The sequence below is a fragment of the Staurois parvus genome, unplaced genomic scaffold (genome assembly GCF_062004578.1).
Source record: "Staurois parvus isolate SC_StPar_1 unplaced genomic scaffold, SC_StPar_1.0 ptg000084l, whole genome shotgun sequence".
Lineage (NCBI taxonomy): Eukaryota > Metazoa > Chordata > Amphibia > Anura > Ranidae > Staurois > Staurois parvus.
In genome coordinates this window covers 640,809-659,719 of record NW_028317880.1, presented here as the reverse complement: position 1 = coordinate 659,719, position 18,911 = coordinate 640,809, and the positions used below count along the sequence as shown (strand labels likewise).

General features: G+C 44.5%; 1 protein-coding gene and 1 long non-coding RNA gene across 2 annotated transcripts in view; one reads left to right on the top strand and one right to left on the bottom strand.

Annotated features, from left to right (window-relative positions):
- Nucleotides 1–6,002, bottom strand: part of TXNDC11 (thioredoxin domain containing 11) — a 109,951-nt gene extending 103,949 nt beyond the window's left edge. Inside the window, exon 1 of the mRNA XM_089669934.1 lies at nucleotides 5,654–6,002. Coding sequence (XP_089526060.1) covers nucleotides 5,654–5,778 — 125 coding nt within the window. The 5' untranslated portion in view covers nucleotides 5,779–6,002. The remainder of the gene's footprint in view (nucleotides 1–5,653) is intronic.
- On the top strand, nucleotides 5,794–18,473 carry LOC149468574 (uncharacterized). Its single transcript, XR_016311688.1, has 3 exons — nucleotides 5,794–6,318; nucleotides 17,176–17,335; nucleotides 17,409–18,473. It is a non-coding gene; the product is annotated as an uncharacterized LOC149468574 (long non-coding RNA).
- Nucleotides 18,474–18,911: the final 438 nt, after the last annotated feature.

Here is an 18,911-nt window from a genome sequence, read left to right as displayed (position 1 = left end):
GGATGACCGCAGCCTGGAGAGGATTGTCAGGAAAAGGCCATTCAAAAGTGTTGGGGACTTTCACAAGGAGTGGACTGAGGCTGGAGTCAGTGCATCAAGAGCCACCACACACAGACGGATCCTGGACATGGACATCAAATGCCGTATTCCTCGTCAAGCCGCTCCTGAACAACAAACAACGTCAGAAGCGTCTTACTTGGACTAAAGAAAAACAGACCTGGTCTGTTGCTCAGTGGTCCAAAGTCCTCTTTTCTGATGAGAGCAACTTTTGCATCTCGTTTGGCAACCAAGGACCCAGAGTATGGAGGAAGAATGGAGAGGCACACACTGCAAGATGCTTGAAGTCCAGTGTGAAGTTTCCACAGTCTGTGTTGATTTGGGGAGCCATGTCATCTGCTGGTGTTGGTCCACTGTGCTTCATTAAGTCCAGGGTCAAGGCAGCCGTCTACCAGGAGATTTTGGAGCACTTCATGCTTCCTTCCGCAGACGAGCTTTATGGGGATGCTGACTTAATTTTCCAGCAGGACTTGGAACCTGCCCACACTGCCAAAAGCACCAAAACCTGGTTCAATGACCGTGGGATTACTGTGCTTGATTGGCCAGCAAACTCGCCTAACCTGAACCCCATAGAGAATCTATGGGGCATTGCCAAGAGAAAGATGAGAGACATGAGACTGAACAATGCAGAAGAGCTGAAAGCCGCTATTGAAGCATGCTGGTCTTCCATAACACCTCAGCAGTGCCACAGGCTGATAGCTTCCATGCCACGCCGCATTGCGGCAGTAATTTCTGCAAAAGGAGCCCAAACCAAGTACTGAATACATATGCATGCTTATACTTTTCAGAGGTCTGATATTGTTCTATGTACAATCCTTGTTTTATTGATTGCATGTAATATTCTAATTTTCTGAGATTGTGGATTTGGGGATTTCATGAGCTGTAAGCCATAATCACCACAATTATGACAAATCACGGCTTGAACTATCTTGCTCTGCATTTAATGAGTCTATCTCATATATTAGTTTCACCTTTTAAGTTGCATTACTGAAATAAATGAACTTTTGCACGATATTCTAATTTTTCCAGTTTCACCTGTAGAGGAGGTGAGATGTATACATACATATACATACAGTATCTCACAGAACTGAGTACACCCCTTTTTGTAAATATAGTATATCTTTTCAAGTGACAACACTGAAGAAATGACACTTTGCTACAATGTAAAGTAGTGAGTGTTCAGCTCGTATAACAGTGTAAATTTGCTGTCCCCTCAAAATAACTCAACACAGCCATTAATATCTAAATTGCTGGCAACAAAAGTGAGTACACCCCTAAGTGAAAATGTCCAAATTGGGCCCAAAGTGTCAATATTTTGTGTGGCCACCATTATTTTCCAGCACTGCCTTAACCCTCTTGGGCATGGAGTTCACCAGAGCTTCACAGGATGCCACCGGAGTCCTCTTCCACTCCTCCATGACGACATCACGGAGCTGGTGGATGTTAGAGACCTTGTGTTCCTCCACCTTCTGTTTGAGGATGACCCACAGATGCTCAATAGTCTTTAGGTCTGGAGACATGCTTGGCCAGTCCATCACCTTTATCCTCAGCTTCTTTAGCAAGGCAGTGGTCGTCTTGGAGGTGTGTTTGGGGTCCTTATGTTGGAATACTGCCCTGTGGCCCAGTCTCCAAAGGGAGGGGATCATGCTCTGCTTCAGTATGTCACAGTACATGTTGGCATTCATGGTTCCCTCAATGAACTGTAGCTCTCCAGTGTCGGCAGCACTCATGCAACCCCAGACCATGACACTCCCACCACCATGCTTGACTGTAGGCAAGACCCACTTGTCTTTGTACTCCTAACCCGGTTGCCGCCACACACGCTTGACACCATCTGAACCAAATAAGTTTATCTTGGTCTCAGACCACAGGACATGGTTCCAGTAATCCATGTCCTTAGTCTGCTTGTCTTCAGCAAACTGTTTGTGGGCTTTCTTGTGCATCATCTTTAGAAGAGGCTTCCTTCTGGGACGACAGCCATGCAGACCAATTTGATGCACTCCTTCAACCTCTGCAGCAATGCTGGGAGCACTCATATGTCTATTTCCCAAAGACAACCTCTGGATATGACGCTGAGCACATGCACTCAACTTCTTTGGTCGACCATGGCGAGGCCAGTTCTGAGTGCAACCTCTCCTGTTAAACCGCTGTATGGTCTTGGCCACCATGCTGCAGCTTAGTTTAGGGTCTTGATAATCTTCTCATAGCCTAGGCTATCTTCATGTAGAGCAACAATTCTTTTTTTCAGATCCTTTCTTTGCCATGAGGTGCCATGTTGAACTTTCAGTGACCAGTATGAGACAGTGAGAGCGATAACACCAAATTTAACACAACTGCTCCCCATTCACACCTGAGACTTTTTAACACTAATGAGTCACATGACACCGGGGAGGGAAAATGACTAATTGGGCCCAATTTGGACATTTTCATTTCGGGGTGTACTCAGTTTTGTTGCCAGCGGTTTAGACATTAATGGCTGTGTGTTGAGTTATTTTGAGAGGACAGCAAATTTACACTGTTATACAAGCTGTACACTCACTACTTTACGTTGTAGCAAAGTGTCATTTCCTCAGTGTTGTCACATGCAAAGATTTAAAAATATCTACAAAAATGTAGGGTGGTGAGATGGATACACACATACATATAGATATCCATAGGGTGGAGGTGGCCCCAGGTAGAGCCCCCCAGCAAGTGTGTACAGTGGAGGTGACGTGTATACATATAGCTATCCATAGGGTGGTGGTGGCCCCAGGTAGAGCCCCCCAGCACAGTGTATACAGAGAAGGTGAGATGTATAGATATAGATATCCATAGGGTGGAGGTGGCCCCAGGTAGAGCCCCCCCCTAGCACAGTGTATACAGAGGAGGTGAGGTGTATACATATAGATATCCATAGGGTGCAGGTGGCCCCAGGTAGAGCCCCCCAGCACAGTGTATACAGAAGAGGTTTGGTGTATACATATAGATATCCATAGGGTGGAGGTGGCCCCAGGTAGAGCCCCCCCCAGCACAGTATATACAGAGGAGGTGAGGTGTATACATATAGATATCCATAGGGTGGAGGTGGCCCCAGGTAGAGCCCCCCCAGCACAGTATATACAGAGGAGGTGGGGTGTATACATACAGATATCCATAGGGTGGAGGTGGCCCCAGGTAGCGCCCCCCAGCACAGTGTATACAGAGGAGGTGACTTGTATACATATAGATATCCATAGGGTGGAGGTGGCCCCATTTAGAGCCCCCCCAGCACAGTATATACAGAGGAGGTGGGGTGTATACATATAGATATCCATAGGGTGGAGGTGGCCCCAGGTAGCGCCCCCAGCACAGTGTATACAGAGGAGGTGACTTGTATACATATAGATATCCATAGGGTGGAGGTGGCCCCATTTAGAGCCCCCCCCCAGCACAGTATATACAGAGGAGGTGAGGTGTATACATATAGATATCCATAGGGTGGAGGTGGCCACAGGTACAGCACCCCAGCACAGTGTATACAGAAGAGGTGAGGTGTATACATATAGATATCCATAGGGCGGAGGTGGCCCCAGGTAGCGCCCCCCAGCACAGTGTATACAGAAGAGGTGACGTGTATACATATAGATATCCATAGGGTGGAGGTGGCCCCATTTAGAGCCTCCCCAGCACAGTATATACAGAGGAGGTGAGGTGTATACATATAGATATCCATAGGGTGGAGGTGGCCCCAGGTAGTGCCCCCCAGCACAGTGTATACAGAGGAGGTGAGGTGTATACATATAGATATTCATAGGGTGAAGGTGGCCCCAGGTAGAGCCCCCCCCCCCCCCAGCACAGTGTATACAGAGTAGGTGACGTGTATACATATAGATATACATAGGCTGGAGGTTGCCCCAGGTAGAGGCCCCCCCAGCACAGTGTATACATATAGATATCCATAGGGTGGAGGTGGCACCAGGTGCAGCCCACCCAGCACAGTGTATACATATAGATATCCATAGGGTGGAGGTGGCCCCATTTAGAGCCCCCCCCAGCACAGTATATACAGAGGAGGTGAGGTGTATACATATAGATATCCAAAGGGGGGAGGTGGCCACAGGTACAGCACCCCAGCACAGTGTATACAGAAGAGGTGAGGTGTATACATATAGATATCCATAGGGTGGAGGTGGCCCCAGGTAGCGCCCCCCAGCACAGTATATACAGAGGAGGTGAGGTGTATACATATAGATATCCATAGGGTGGAGGTGGCCCCAGGTAGTGCCCCCCAGCACAGTGTATACAGAGGAGGTGAGGTGTATACATATAGATATTCATAGGGTAAAGGTGGCCCCAGGTAGAGCCCCCCCCCCCCCAGCACAGTGTATACAGAGGAGGTGACGTGTATACATATAGATATACATAGGCTGGAGGTTGCCCCAGGTAGAGGCCCCCCCAGCACAGTGTATACATATAGATATCCATAGGGTGGAGGTGGCACCAGGTGCAGCCCACCCAGCACAGTGTATACATATAGATATCCACAGGGTGGAGGTGGCACCAGGTAGAGCCCCCCAGCACAGTGTATACATATAGATATCCACAGGGTGGAGGTGGCACCAGGTAGAGCCCCCCAGCACAGTGTATACATATAGATATCCACAGGGTGGAGGTGGCCCCAGGTAGAGCCCCCCCTGCACAGTGTATACATATAGATATCCACAGGGTGGAGGTGGCCCCAGGTAGAGCCCCCCCTGCACAGTGTATACATATAGATATCCACAGGGTGGAGGTGGCCCCAGGTAGAGTCCCCCCTGCACAGTGTATACATATAGATATCCACAGGGTGGAGGTGGCCCCAGGTAGAGCCCCCCCAGCACAGTGTATACATATAGATATCCACAGGGTGGAGGTGGCCCCAGGTAGAGCCCCCCCCAGCACAGTGTATACATATAGATATCCACAGGGTGGAGGTGGCCCCAGGTAGAGCCCCCCCCCCAGCACAGTGTATACAGAGGAGGTGACGTGTATACATATAGATATACATAGGCTGGAGGTGTCCCCAGGTAGAGGTGCCCCCAGCACAGTGTATACATATAGATATCCACAGGGTGGAGGTGGCCCCAGGTAGAGCCCCCCCCAGCACAGTGTATACATATAGATATCCACAGGGTGGAGGTGGCCCCAGGTAGAGCCCCCCCCCCAGCACAGTGTATACAGAGGAGGTGACGTGTATACATATAGATATACATAGGCTGGAGGTGTCCCCAGGTAGAGGTCCCCCCAGCACAGTGTATACATATAGATATCCACAGGGTGGAGGTGGCACCAGGTACAGCCCACCCAGCACAGTGTATACATATAGATATCCACAGGATGGAGGTGACCCCAGGTAGAGCCCCCCCTGCACAGTGTATACATATAGATATCCACAGGGTGGAGGTGGCCCCAGGTAGAGCCCCCCCCCAGCACAGTGTATACATATAGATATCCACAGGGTGGAGGTGGCCCCAGGTAGAGCCCCCCCCAGCACAGTGTATACATATAGATATCCACAGGGTGGAGGTGGCCCCAGGTAGAGCCCCCCAGCACAGTGTATACATATAGATATCCATAGGGTGGAGGTGGCCGGGGTTACCTGCAGGTGAACCTGAGCACCACGATGAGAGCGCAGCTCAGCGCTATAGCCCCGCACAGCAGCTCAGGCCTCCGGCCCATCAGGTCCAGCAGCCGCTTAACGTGCAGCCTTCCCGGCCTCTGCATTCCGCTTATAGAGCCGAGGGGCGGCCCGAGCCTGCGGGAGGCAGGACACAGCGTCTCCTCATCACACCCCGGGCCCGGCACCAGCACAAACCGCGCGCCGCCACGTCTGCCACTACACTTCCGCGGCCGGGCTCGGCTCACCGATGGGCGGGGAACCCAAGTGCAGCCAGGCACTGTATTCAACTGGAATCCCCGGATGGAAACGTAGCCTACTAGTTGGGCTTCGGACACCGAGCCGTGCTTACTGTATGCGCCTGGACTTTGCACAGAATACCTCCCATACTGTACATCCTCTATTGGTAGCCGGGAATTACATAGGCCTGCTGGCTGCATCCGGGCGAGGGGCCCATTGGTACCAGGGCGGTCCATTGCAGTGCACTGTACATAGAATGTTATTATGGGTTGTGTAGGGGCCTCATGCACACGGACAAAGATTCCATGCACATTTGCCATTTCCAGAACGCACAACAAAGCGCATAGAAGACGCGCGTCACACTTGAACTGCCATTTAGGGCTGGTTCACATGGAAACGCGGTCCAGGTGAGCTCTGCATTCCAGATACGCTTTTGCATGCGTGTTTTTGACATGTTCCCAGGGGTGGACTGACAACTCATGGCACCCCCGGGCAATAGGGGATCATGGGGCCCCTGTGTCCTTGCCCAAACCTAAAAAACCCTATGAAAAAGGTACCAGGGGCATCTCATGGAGCCCCCTACTGACCCCGGCCCTCGGGCAGTGCTCGAGTTTCCAAATGGTCAGTCCGCCCCTGCGTGTTCCAGTTAATTTTTCTCCTCTTTTTCAATTTAAATAGGGTCATGTGCGTTTTGATATGTTTAACCGTGTTCCTGTACAGTTCTGTGCAGGAAAATACAAACTTTTCTACTTTTTGTTCTGCAGCCGGAACGCACTGGAAGTACTAATGTGAATTATGACATTGACAACCATATCACCTACTTTCTGTGTGTTTTGGATGCAGAAAAAAAGCAACTAAAACGCATGTAGTGTGAAGTGGCCCTAATTGGTAATGACACCCCAATCACAGGTAGCAGGCAGAATGAGCAGGGAAAAAAACATGCCATGCTCTTCTGCAAAAAAGTGTGACTAGTGGAAACGCTCCAAAACATGAAGAAATCCAAGCAGGAACGCGGGTTCAAGCTACGCTCAGCTGTGAACCCAGCCTATATAGGTAAATGATGCTTTCTTACATATAGAACAGGTGTTGCTTTGTCACTTTACAACAGTCATCAATACTTTGTATTCATCACGCAAATCAAAACAAGTGCAAAAAAAGTGACAAGTGCAAAATTAAATAATTTTGTAAACATCCATAAATGGGGAAAGCAAGAGTGAGAAAAGTCCATTTCAGGTATGTGCAATGCAGCTGGTGATGCTCTCCTCCAACATAAATAGGCCTACTGCTCAAAAGCATCAAGTCAATGAAACTCCTGGGATATTGATCTGGTTAGTTAAGTAGCAGAAGGGGTTGTTAATCAGTTTCAGCTGCTTTGGTGTATGAAATTAACAACAGGTGCACTAGATGGGCAGCAATGAGACAACCCTCAAAACAGGAATGGTTTTACAGGTGGAGGCCTCTGACATTTGTTTCCCTACTCGTCTTTTCTGACTGTTTTTCACTAGTTTTGCATTTAGCTAGGGTCAGTGTCACTAGGTGATACCTGGATACTACAGAGGTTGCGCAGACAGTCCAAGTCCTCCAGGATGGTGCATCAATACGCGTCATTGTCAGAAGGTTTGCTTTGTCTTCCAGCACAGTCTCAAGAGCATGGAGGAGATTCCAGGAGACAGACAGTTACTCTAGGAGAGCTGGACAAGGCCGTAGAAGGTCCTTAACCCATCGGCTGGACCGGTATCTGCTCCTTTGTGCAAGGAGAAACAGGAGGAGCACTGTCAGAGCCCTACAAAATGACCTCCAGCAGGCCACTGGTGTGAATGTCTCTGACCAAACAATCAGAAACAAACTTCATGAGGGTGGCCTGAGAGCCTGACATCCTCTAGTGGGCCCTGTGCTCACTGCTCGGCACCATAGAGCTCAGTTGGCATTTGCCATTGAACACCAGAATTGGGAGGTCCGCCATTGACGCCCTGTGCATTTCACAGACGAGAGCAGGTTTACCCTGAGCACATGTGACAGACATGAAAGGGTCTGGAGAAGCCGTGGAGAACGTAATGCTGCCTGTAACATCGTTCAGAATGACCATTTTGGTGGTGGGTAAGTGATAGTCTGGGGAGGTATATCCATGGAGGGATGCACAGACCTCTACAGGCTAGACAATGGCACCCTGACTGCCATTAGGTATCGGGATGAAATCCTTGGACCCATTGTCAGACCCTATGCTGGTGCAGTGGGTCCTGGGTTCCTCTTGGTGCACGACAATGCCCAGCCTCGTGGTGAGAGTATGGAGGCAGTTCCTGGAGGATGAAGGAATTGATACCATTGAATGGCCTCCATGCTTGCCTGACCTAAATCCAATAGAACACCTCTGGGATATCATGTTTCGGTCTATCCGACGATGCCAAGTTGCACCTCCGTCTGTCCAGGAGCTCAGTGATGCTCAAGTCCAGATTTGGGAGGAAATACCCCAGGACACCATCCGTCTTCTCATTACGTTGTCAGGCATGCATGCAAGCACATGGGGCCCATACAAACTACTGAGTACCATTTTGAGTTGCTTCAATGAAATTTCAGCAAAATGAACTATCTTGCTGCATCATAGCAGCCCCGATCCTCCTCTTGCCTTCTCGGCCAGTGCTCCTGGCTTCTCCCCCTTGACCAGTGCACCCAATAGCAAGCCACTTGCTATGAGGGCACTGGTGCGTGTGCTCCCAAGCCCTGCTCTTTGCATCCATAAGACTTATAGAGCCCTGTCTTGGCCCCACCCCCTTCTCTCCTCATTGGCTCACTGGCTGTGATTGACAGCAGTGGGAACCAATGGCTCTTGCTGCTGTGCCTCAGCCAATGAGGAGAAAGACCCGGAACAGCCAAGGCTCTTGTGCACATCACTGGATCGAGAGGAGGCTCAGGTGAGTATTGGGGGGGCTGTGGGGGTAGCAGCGCACAGAAGGTTTTTTTACCTTAATGCATAGAATGCATGAAAATAAAAAACCTTCAGCCTGTGCCACCACCTTAGTTACAGGAGGTCAAACACACTTCCCAAGGTCAATGGATCCAGATATATGGCAATATGCCCCTCCAGCATACTCCTTCATTCAACTGATGGACTCCACAACATCAGTATTATAAAGCGCCATATTAAAAACAAAGAGATTCCACATAGCATAATACTGTAAAAACACTCTGGGTGTATTGATATAAAATGATACAAAGGTAATAATAGGCACAATACGAAAAAGCCACACTGCTCAGCATGCATGTGCAATAACATCAGATCATATGCTTCACCCAACGCATTTCATCAGAATTTACATTGAGGTGGGCAGGAACACCCAATGTTTTCTTGCATTTACATGTGGACGTGCTTGTAAGTCGGGATTAGTGCCCCTTTTAGTAGGGACCCTCCCTGGGTGGTGTGATGAACGTGGTGCCCGACCCCTGCCCTTCTCACCAACTCGTGACAAAGGACCAGCCAATCTCACACCATGCTGTCACTTGTGTAACAATGCCACTCTCAGCTGCACCCTGAGATAGTGGCAATCCCTTCAGTTTCAGATTCCCCCAAGTTCTGGTCTTCCCGGATATCATACTTCTGTAGGGCATGAATCAAACTTTCACGATTCTTGTCACCGATGTCAATTCCTTCACTCAGCACATAAATCATTTTTGGTAATTTCTTTATATTTAGCTAAACCAGGCATTTTTGCAAATAGAAAAGATAGGAAGGAGTTGTTGCTGTATGTCTCTTTAAAAAAAAAAAAATATATATATATGCACCGTTTGTCTCTAAAGACTGTTTCTACAAAGGTTACAATTCTTCAGTGCAGAGCCAATTCCTAATGCTGCACTGAATGCTCTAATGGAGAACTATCCCACAGCACACTGCCAGCCAATATGTGACGAACACGGTGCCCAACCCCTGCCATTCTCACCAACTTGTGAGAAAGGACCAGCCAATCTCAAAACCGTGCTGACACTTGCATCAGAATGCCACGCTCAACTGCACCCTGCACAGAGATTTTCCAGCTCACGGGACAACAAGCTATGTGTCAGCAGCCTGAGAGTGATTATCACTGGGTTAAGTTAATTATGCACTTTTAACCCTTCAAACTCCAAACTGCCACCAGATAGCTTTGGGCCTATCAACCCTTCACAATGTTAACAAACGTGAACAATAAACGTCTAACACACACTGTCACCACAGGCAAGCACAATCAGAGGATTATGATATACAGTAGCACTCTTCAAGAGACGGATTCTTTAGTTTGCATTAAAAGCTTTAGAGATAGTTTCAACACTTTTAAAACTGGATGTATTACTAAAAAGTTCAAAATGGTGCAGTTAAAATATTTACAGAAAGGGATGTTACAAAGAAATAAAACAATAATGCAACAGAGAAATAAAGGCGTTAAGAAAGCAAAATACTTGCAAAGGCCAAGTTTTAGCAGAGTCCAATTGTCCAAGCAAAAACTTTGCCTTGGCTCTCAATCGTTTAAGATGTTACTTTGTTCATGTTGAACGAGAGCTCAATCTTAACAAGTCCTCTCAGTCCTTTTCTATGATATCAAGAGGGTGTGGACAGAGACCAACTGACCAATAATCTGGTTTACAGGATGGGTGCTAGGAGGTTTCGAAATTTACGACCTATTCCCAAATACAGTTTTACACTAATATTAATAACTTCCACTATGTTCAGGTGGTCTTCAAGCAACTGGCAGATTAATATTCAGAATTATAGTTCGAACCCAGGGATACCAAACTCAGCGTACCTTTGTCACCCAGGAGGGAAGAGACGGCTTTCTCCCCTTTCCTATGTGCTAACATGGTCATGTATGCCCGTGATTTGTTTGGTATGATATTCCCCATTCAAATATATACCTAATATTAATGTGCTCTGTTCTTGTTCAATTCTATGAATTGTATGTGGAATGGTTACAAGTGCGATAGAAGTTTTATGGCACATTCTGAATTCCTAGAGCATTAATGGCCTTTCAGGCCATGTGTGACTGCTTGACTGAGTTATTATTGTTTTACGATAGGGCAGAGGAAAGTGTTTCCATGGTTTGTGGAAACAGACATCCTGTCAAGACTAATTAGCTGTTTACAGCTGGCATCCAGGCCTAGGCTCTGGTGTCTATTGTGTTTTAATTAAGATAAGAGGCTCTTTTGAAGTTTGTTAAAACTTACAGCTACAAATTCTAGTTTTCATGAGGGAGGAGGGGAGTAAGATCATTGCTCATGAAAAACAAAAATGGCTGCCACATACAGGTTCCATGTCTCTATTGCGCACAATCGTTACAGGTGGGTATGGTAGTTTGAGCTAGTATGTCCTATATATTCTAGAATCAGAAGCACATGGGGCAGAAGGTGATGGGAAGAGGCTATCATGTATAGTGATATTTGAGCCTATAGCCTTAGAAAGTGAACCCTTCGTGGTAGGCCTGTAACAACCATTATCTTGTGTTTATGTTGGATTTGCACTGTGTGGAATATACAGTTGTGCTCAAAAGTTTGCATACACTGGCAGAAATTGTGCAATTTTGGCATTGATATTGAAAATATGACTGATCATGCCAAAAAATGCTCTTTTATTGAAGGATGATGATCATATGAAGCCATTTATTAAATAGTTGTTTGGCTCCTTTTTAAATCATAATGATAACAGAAATCACCCAAAAGTTTACATACCCTAGAATGAGTTAGTTAGCTCCTACGTGGATGCACAGACTAGGCTAGATACTGAGCCATGGGGGTCAGAAAAGAACTGCCAAAATTCCTGTGTAACAAGGTAATGGAACTTTGGACATCTTTTTATGTCCTTTTCCATCTTTATAAAGTTCCATTACCTTGTTACGCAGGATTTTGACAGTTCCTTTCTGATCCCCATGGCTCAGTATCTAGCCTAGTCAGTGCTTCCACGTAAGAGCTAACAAACATATTGGCTATTTATACACTGACACTAATTGCAATTTAAAAAGCCACAGATGTGGGACATTAACCTTTAATTGGCATTTTAACCCGTGTGTGTCACCTTGTGTGTCTGTACCAAGGCCAAACATTCCAGGGTATGTAAACTTTTGATCATGGCCATTTGGGTGATTTCTGTTATTATGATTTAAAAAGGAGTCTGTTTCTGCCAGGGTGTGCAAACTTTTGAGCATAACTGTATATGTTTTGGGTCTGGAGGAGCACAGCTGAAAGTCATGTTGTAAAGAACTGTACTTCTATTACACTAAAATCATTGAAAGGTTGAATGTGTGGATATTCCTTTTTTCCAGAAGTGGGCCTCAGGCCTGGAGAATGTGAGTGAGCAAAGACGGTGAAGTGTTTCCCTGTTACACCTATCCCGTTCCTGTTGCAGGATGGTAGGAGGTGCTCTTGGTGCTCTTGTTTCAGGGCCCTATGTTGGGTACAAAGAACAAACAACATACACATCCTGTATGTGGTATGGCTTTGACTGTCAGGAGCAGGATTTATTTTGTGTCGTTCTTTGGTGGTGGGTTATGGTAAAAGCAAAAAATATACAGTTAAAGTCAAAAGTAGAAAAAAAAAATTTACTATTTTGTGCTACTTTGCCTTTGAAAATAAAAAAAATAGTAGATATCCTTTACCATTTGCCACCAAATGAGAGCCAAATTTGTCCTGGAAAAACAAGTTAAGTGGGTGAAATAGGTATTGAACGCGTAACCATTTTTCTAGGTAAATATATTTCTAAAAGTGCTATCAACATGAAATTTTCACCACATGTTGCCAACAACCCATGCAATTCATACATACAAAGACACCAAAACAAATAAGCTCAGAAATTAAGATATGTGTAATAAAATGGAATGACACAAGGAAAAAGTATTGAACACTTGAAGAAAGGGAAGTGCAAAAAGGCATGGAAAGCCAAGACACCAGCTAAAATATATCAGTAATTAGAAAGCAATCCTGCCCCTTGTCAGTGCAAATTAATATCAGCTGGTTCAGTCTCAACTGATGCCCTATAAAAAGGTGTCTCATTACCAAGGTGTCACACAAGAAACATCTCATGATGGGTCAAAGCAAAGAGCTCTCGCAAAAGCTTATTGCTGCAAAACATACTGATGGCATTGGTTACAGAAGGATTTCTAAAATTCTGAATGTTCCAGTGAGAACTGTTGGGGCCATAACCTGGAAGGGGAAAGAACACCATTTCACCATAAACCGGCCACGACCAGGTGCTTCTCGCAAGATTTCTGACAGAGGAGTGAAAAGAATTATCAGAAGAGTTGTGCAAGAGCCAAGGACCACTTGTGGAGAGCTTTGTAAAGACCTGGAATTAGCGGATACAATTGTTTCATAGAAAATAATAAGTAATGCACTCACCCGCCATGGCCTGTATGCACGCTTACCACACAAGACTATTGCTGAAGAAACAAAACATGTTAATACTCATTTAAAGTTTGCTGCACAACATTTAGACAAGCCTGTGAAATACTTGGAGAATATAGTATGAGCAGATGAGACCAAAATTGAACTCTTTGGATGCCATAATACACTCCATGTTTGGAGGTCAAATAGCACTGCACATATTTAAAATATTTATATATTCTGGAAAATGATTCTGAGCAATCAAATAACTTTAAAACAAGCCCAACATTTATCTCTGTAGCTATGGGCATTGTGGAGAAATTAATTTGTAAAGTCTACAATATTGTACTGAAATAATAGCTTTCTGCCAGTTACTTTCCTTTGCAGCAAAGTCTTGACAGCCTGCCAGCCCTAAAATGTAAAGGAGGGCTGGCAAAGTATTTGAGGATAAATTACTTCACAGTACAGGCAGCTACAGAAGTCAGTAATTGCTTGTTTTAGAGGTTTTTTAATTTTTGTTAGGAATAAATAAATGCTTTAATGTTCACAGTCTTGGCACAGATTCACTTTAATGTGAAAATGATTTGGTTAATGTATTGCCCACAACTAGTAGAGCCAACTAATATAAAGAAATTATAAAAGAGACAATTTTACCAGGCTTATTTCCAATCCGCCACTATACCGTAATAGATACAGTCATTGAACCGAAAACCAATACGCATATAGTACAAAACAAAGGCCTCCAAGAAGGGGACCAAAAGCAGGTTGCCTGTAATGACTGTAGTGGCTGCTGGATGGTAGAAAACTAAATTTTAATTGGTCATATAAAAAAAGTGCAAATTTAAAAAATTGTTTTTCCACGACATCACCTGCATGGAATGAACAAAAGTGATTTAACAACATATAACAACAAACAGATCACCAGGACATACATTCAGACAATCAAAAACGTCCAGACGCCTAAATGATTCTGTGCAAGGAATGATTCCGCAGTAAACCAATGCATGAAAATTACCAATGCTTCATAATATTAGAATATTTCCAATACAGTGATCCATTGGGGAAAGCAGTTATGGCCATATAACTTTTTGTACAAATTTCTTGTGTCATGGACAGAAAAACAATATTGCCAGTAAAAAAGGTGACCTTATCCAAAATTGTGTAGTGTAATAGGGATCAGTCCACTTCCAGTATAATATGCCACTCATTACGTATTCACAGGAATGATCATAACAAGGAAATCCCGTTATTTCCAGGCCATTGAAGTCCAAAAAGATGTTTTGTCAAGATAAATTAGCATGAGCAATTGTAAGGACAATAAGATATAATGAAGGTTCCTTAAGGCACATGCAGGAGGCAGCTGTGACTATTAGCGAAGAAAAAACAATGCAAGCAAGTTATCTTAAGAAGTGAGCAAAATTGGAAGGCATTTCATGCAGTCTATATTCCATAGCGAAAGTAATGTCTTTTGGCTGTATAAATTGTCATTTCCATCCTAACCCAGTCATGAACACTCACACTATTTATCCCCTACAGATAGATGTAGTGGCCATATAGGGAGGCTGGCTGTCATAGGGTATTTATGCCGACAGGTATATTATGTGCCATCCAGTTAAAAAAGTAGTGTTCCGTACTTTACGCCTGGCATGGTCCAGACAAAGTTACGTTGCATTCTAGTAAAATGCGTTGACATCATTACACGTCATGTGACACCACTCTACTGGGAGTGTCAGTGTAGGCTGCTATGATGGACAAGCCCTTAGGAAAGTGGGCAATGAGGAGTATGGTTCCAGAGGCAGATCAAGGTTCGGAGGATTGAACTAACACCACTTGATCGTTAGGAGATCTGGGGGATAGAAGAACCTTTACTCAATGAGTGGCCATAGGAGGCAGCAATGTACCAAACACTGTGTAATTATTTCAATAAATGTACTATAAGCATGCTGATCAGCACACTCACAGTTCATTGAAGCTATAAATCCATTTGCTGCAGTGGTAGAGCTGAGCCTCACACAGCCTTGCCGGTTTTAAAAAGTGCAGCAGATGATGGGAAAGGAACCCCCACCTGCTCTCATAAAGCTTAACAGGCTGCAAAGAGGCTAAACACCCAATGTGCATGGGGCCTACCACTTTGCTAAGGCAACACACTACAATAATGTTTTGAATCTGGTTTATAAACAATATATTTCCAGCTCTGAGGCTGCATTTACACGCGATTTGTAGGAGGAGAGAAAATCAATTATTCTCAAGGGACATGGTTCACATCTCTACGCCAAGTCGTCTGAAGCTCAAACAAGTCATGGAACTTTTTTGTCGCTCAAATCAGGCAGATTTGCAGATTTTTTACCTGTTTTTAATCCCATAAAAATCGATGGAATTGCGCAAATTGAGTTTTTGTGCGTGTTTTGCCACGATTTTCTGCTCAAATGAAGGTTAACTTCCAAAAAGGAAATGACAAAATATTTCCTAGGAAATGCACAGATCTACATTTTTGTTTAACAGACATGGAGCGTAACAGGGATAAGGCAGTGTCCCTGTTAGATCCTGAGAATTTAATTAGGATGGTGACACAGCACACCTCCCTGTATGATTCCAAAGATCCGTCCTATAAGTTCTGAGCAAGGCAAAGGAGTGTATGGGACCAAATTGGAAGCCAAGTGTTCCCAAACTGGGCAGACTTCATTGCCACTGTCAAAGATGATAAAGATAAGCTAAACCCATGCAAACCCATTCCCCCCAATTTATTTATTATCTATACATGCTTAAGAAATATCACTTACTAGACCTACCCACCATCCCTCTCCTCCTGTGCCCTGCAGCAGCTGTAAGCAGGAGGAATAACAAGGCTACATGGGGACACACAAGTAGATAGGTGTCAGCATGTCACAAATACATGAGGGCACTCTCAACCCTATTACTCGATATTGTGTGGATGATTCAAACAAAAATATACATATATTTAAAAATATACAAAGCTTCTTATCAATAAAGCATTTTTTTAAATATTCAATACAGCTTAGAAGATAGTTTTATTAACCAACAGATACAGGGTAACACTTTAAATGTTTTGTCAAAATGTGCAATTATTCATTTGCCTTTAGCTGCCATGGGGAGTGTCTTGTTGGAAACAAAGTATGATGCAAATTGATCTCTACTATGTCTACCTTGTCCTTCACCAAACCCCAGTCCAATGAGCTCTTTACATATTGTGTATTAATGAGTCCTCACCAGGAATCCATTGCACTGCCTAACAAAGTTGTGTAGGGCACATGCAGCTTTCACAGCACAGATTGCATTTTCCATGTTAAAAATGATGGGAGTGTGAATTCCACACCACGCCGCCATTCGTTAGACAACATTCCAAACGCACATTCAACAACTCTACGTGCTCTTGTTATCCGATTATAACACTCTGTTCTTTAAAGTTAGATTTTGATCTGATTACGGCCGTAGCAGATGCTCACCCATGGCATAGGCCTCATCCCCACAAAAACACTGGTTAGGGGTGGCCCATTTGTGCCCAGGAGTGGACTGTTTTCAGGAAGGTCCAGCCTATTTGTATGCATCACCTGTCCAAATGGCCAAAAAGAAAAGAAATCATTAGCATCAGCCACGGCCATTAAAACAAATGAAAAATATTTCTTGTAATTAAAGTATTGGCTTTCGCTGGCCATTGGCTTTATGATCCTGATATGTTTCCCCAACACAATTTGGGAAATTGCAGCATTGCCAGAAAACTTCAGAGAACTGTAACCATTCTTCTGTTGTTTGGTTTTTTCATAACAACATCTTTCTACGCATCCCAAACAGCAGAGCAGGTGTCATGGACTATATAACTTGTCTTAGATTTTCCAACCAGAAAGGCGTAGTGTAGACTAACCAATGATTGTCCGATTGCTAGTTACTTACCTACCTTTGTATTTTAACAGTGAAGCTTCTGAAAGGCAAGTGGAAGAGTCTGCACGATGCCTACATTCGAAACCAACCTCAGCTAAGGGAGGTTAGGAGTGGATCCATGTTGTGTGCTCCAGCAGACTATGTACATGCCAGAGACTTGGAATCTCTTTGGCCAAAGGTGGCATTGAGGAGGTAAGCTATCTTTTGTACGTATGTCATTAAATAATGAAATCAGCAGCTTCTAACAAAGATTTTCTTTTTTCAGTATGGAAAGCTGTTGGGAGGATTCTACTGAAAATAAGGATTTGAGTCCAGATGCAAGAAGTCAGGCAAGCAGGCCAAGAACCTCTGGAAAGCCAAATGCCAACTTCAGCAAGCTCTACCTCTGGGACATCTGTGTCCATACCACCTTCGTGTACCTCCAAGACCAAACACAAGTGAAGAAGGACTTCTGACCCTGAATTTAACCGTATGCTGGACATAATGGTCAATCTGTCGGAACCCATGAACACCAATAGGTCTCATGTGTACTTTTAAGCAACAGTCTGGAAGGCATTATGAAGAAGGTACCATCAGAATTCCAGGCAGACATGTTGGCAATTACCATACAATATACTGGAAGTTTTGTCCTGCCAACCACCATATATAGGTCCTCTTAACTTCTACCACCTTATGACCCCCTTATCCCCCCCTCCACCAACACCACATTCTTTATATCCCCTTCATCTGTCAACACCACATTTTGCCCCCCCCCCCCCCTATTTTCTGCCAACTGAGCAAACTGCTCAATGCCCCCCTCCTCCTCTGCCAACACAGCATCCTGCCCCCCCCCCCTCCCCATCATCTGCCAACACAACATTAATCTTCTAATTGGCCATGCCACGAATGTGGTGATGTCACCCAATGAGCCATCCAATTCCCCACACACCTAGCATCACCTCTATTTTTTTTTTTTTCTTTTAAACTACATTAGCTCTATTTTTTTTTTTTTTGTCCCTTTTTTGGACAATGTGCATTTTTGGAGGTGGTTTGACCGTGCTGACTTCAATCCTATGTCCAACATATGTTTAAATTCTGGAGAAGACATACTCCTTGTTGAAGGACATGTGCTTGCCCATGTGTGACCAGGACTGGAATTCATGCTCTTATATACAGGCTAGTACTATTTTCATAATGGAGTATAAAAGTTTTGGCAATGCGGAGACTGTTGTTTTGCCTTTCGTGTTATTATTTAAAAAATATATCTATAGAGAGAGAGAGAGAGAGACATTCTCTTTCGAGAATGTTTCCTATTTTTTACAAAATTAAAGTTTTGTATTACTTTCGACAAGTATGTTTCATTCTTATTTTATGCATATAAAAAAAATAAGCATATTTGTGTCTTCATGTACCAGTTCTAACGAAAATGTTTATAATAATACAAATTACCTCAGTGTGATGATTAGTCATTTAACAGGAGGTATACTATTACAGAAATATGTGTCTAATCCGCTGCATCTCGCCATCTCATCATCACTCATCTTTGCAGAGCACAATACACCACACTGCACAGCAAAGAACAGGAAGAACAACGAAAAACAGGGAAAAAAAGAAATTTCTCCCAGGAAGCAGAAGAAAAACAGAGAAACAAATGAGAATTTTCTTCTATTGGCTAATAAATGGGAAAGCTCAAAAATGCTTGAAAAATGCTGTATGAAAACATGCAAAATTCATGAGACAAAATGCGTGACAAATGCTCAAAGATGCTGCGCTCAAGTGTAAATCCAGC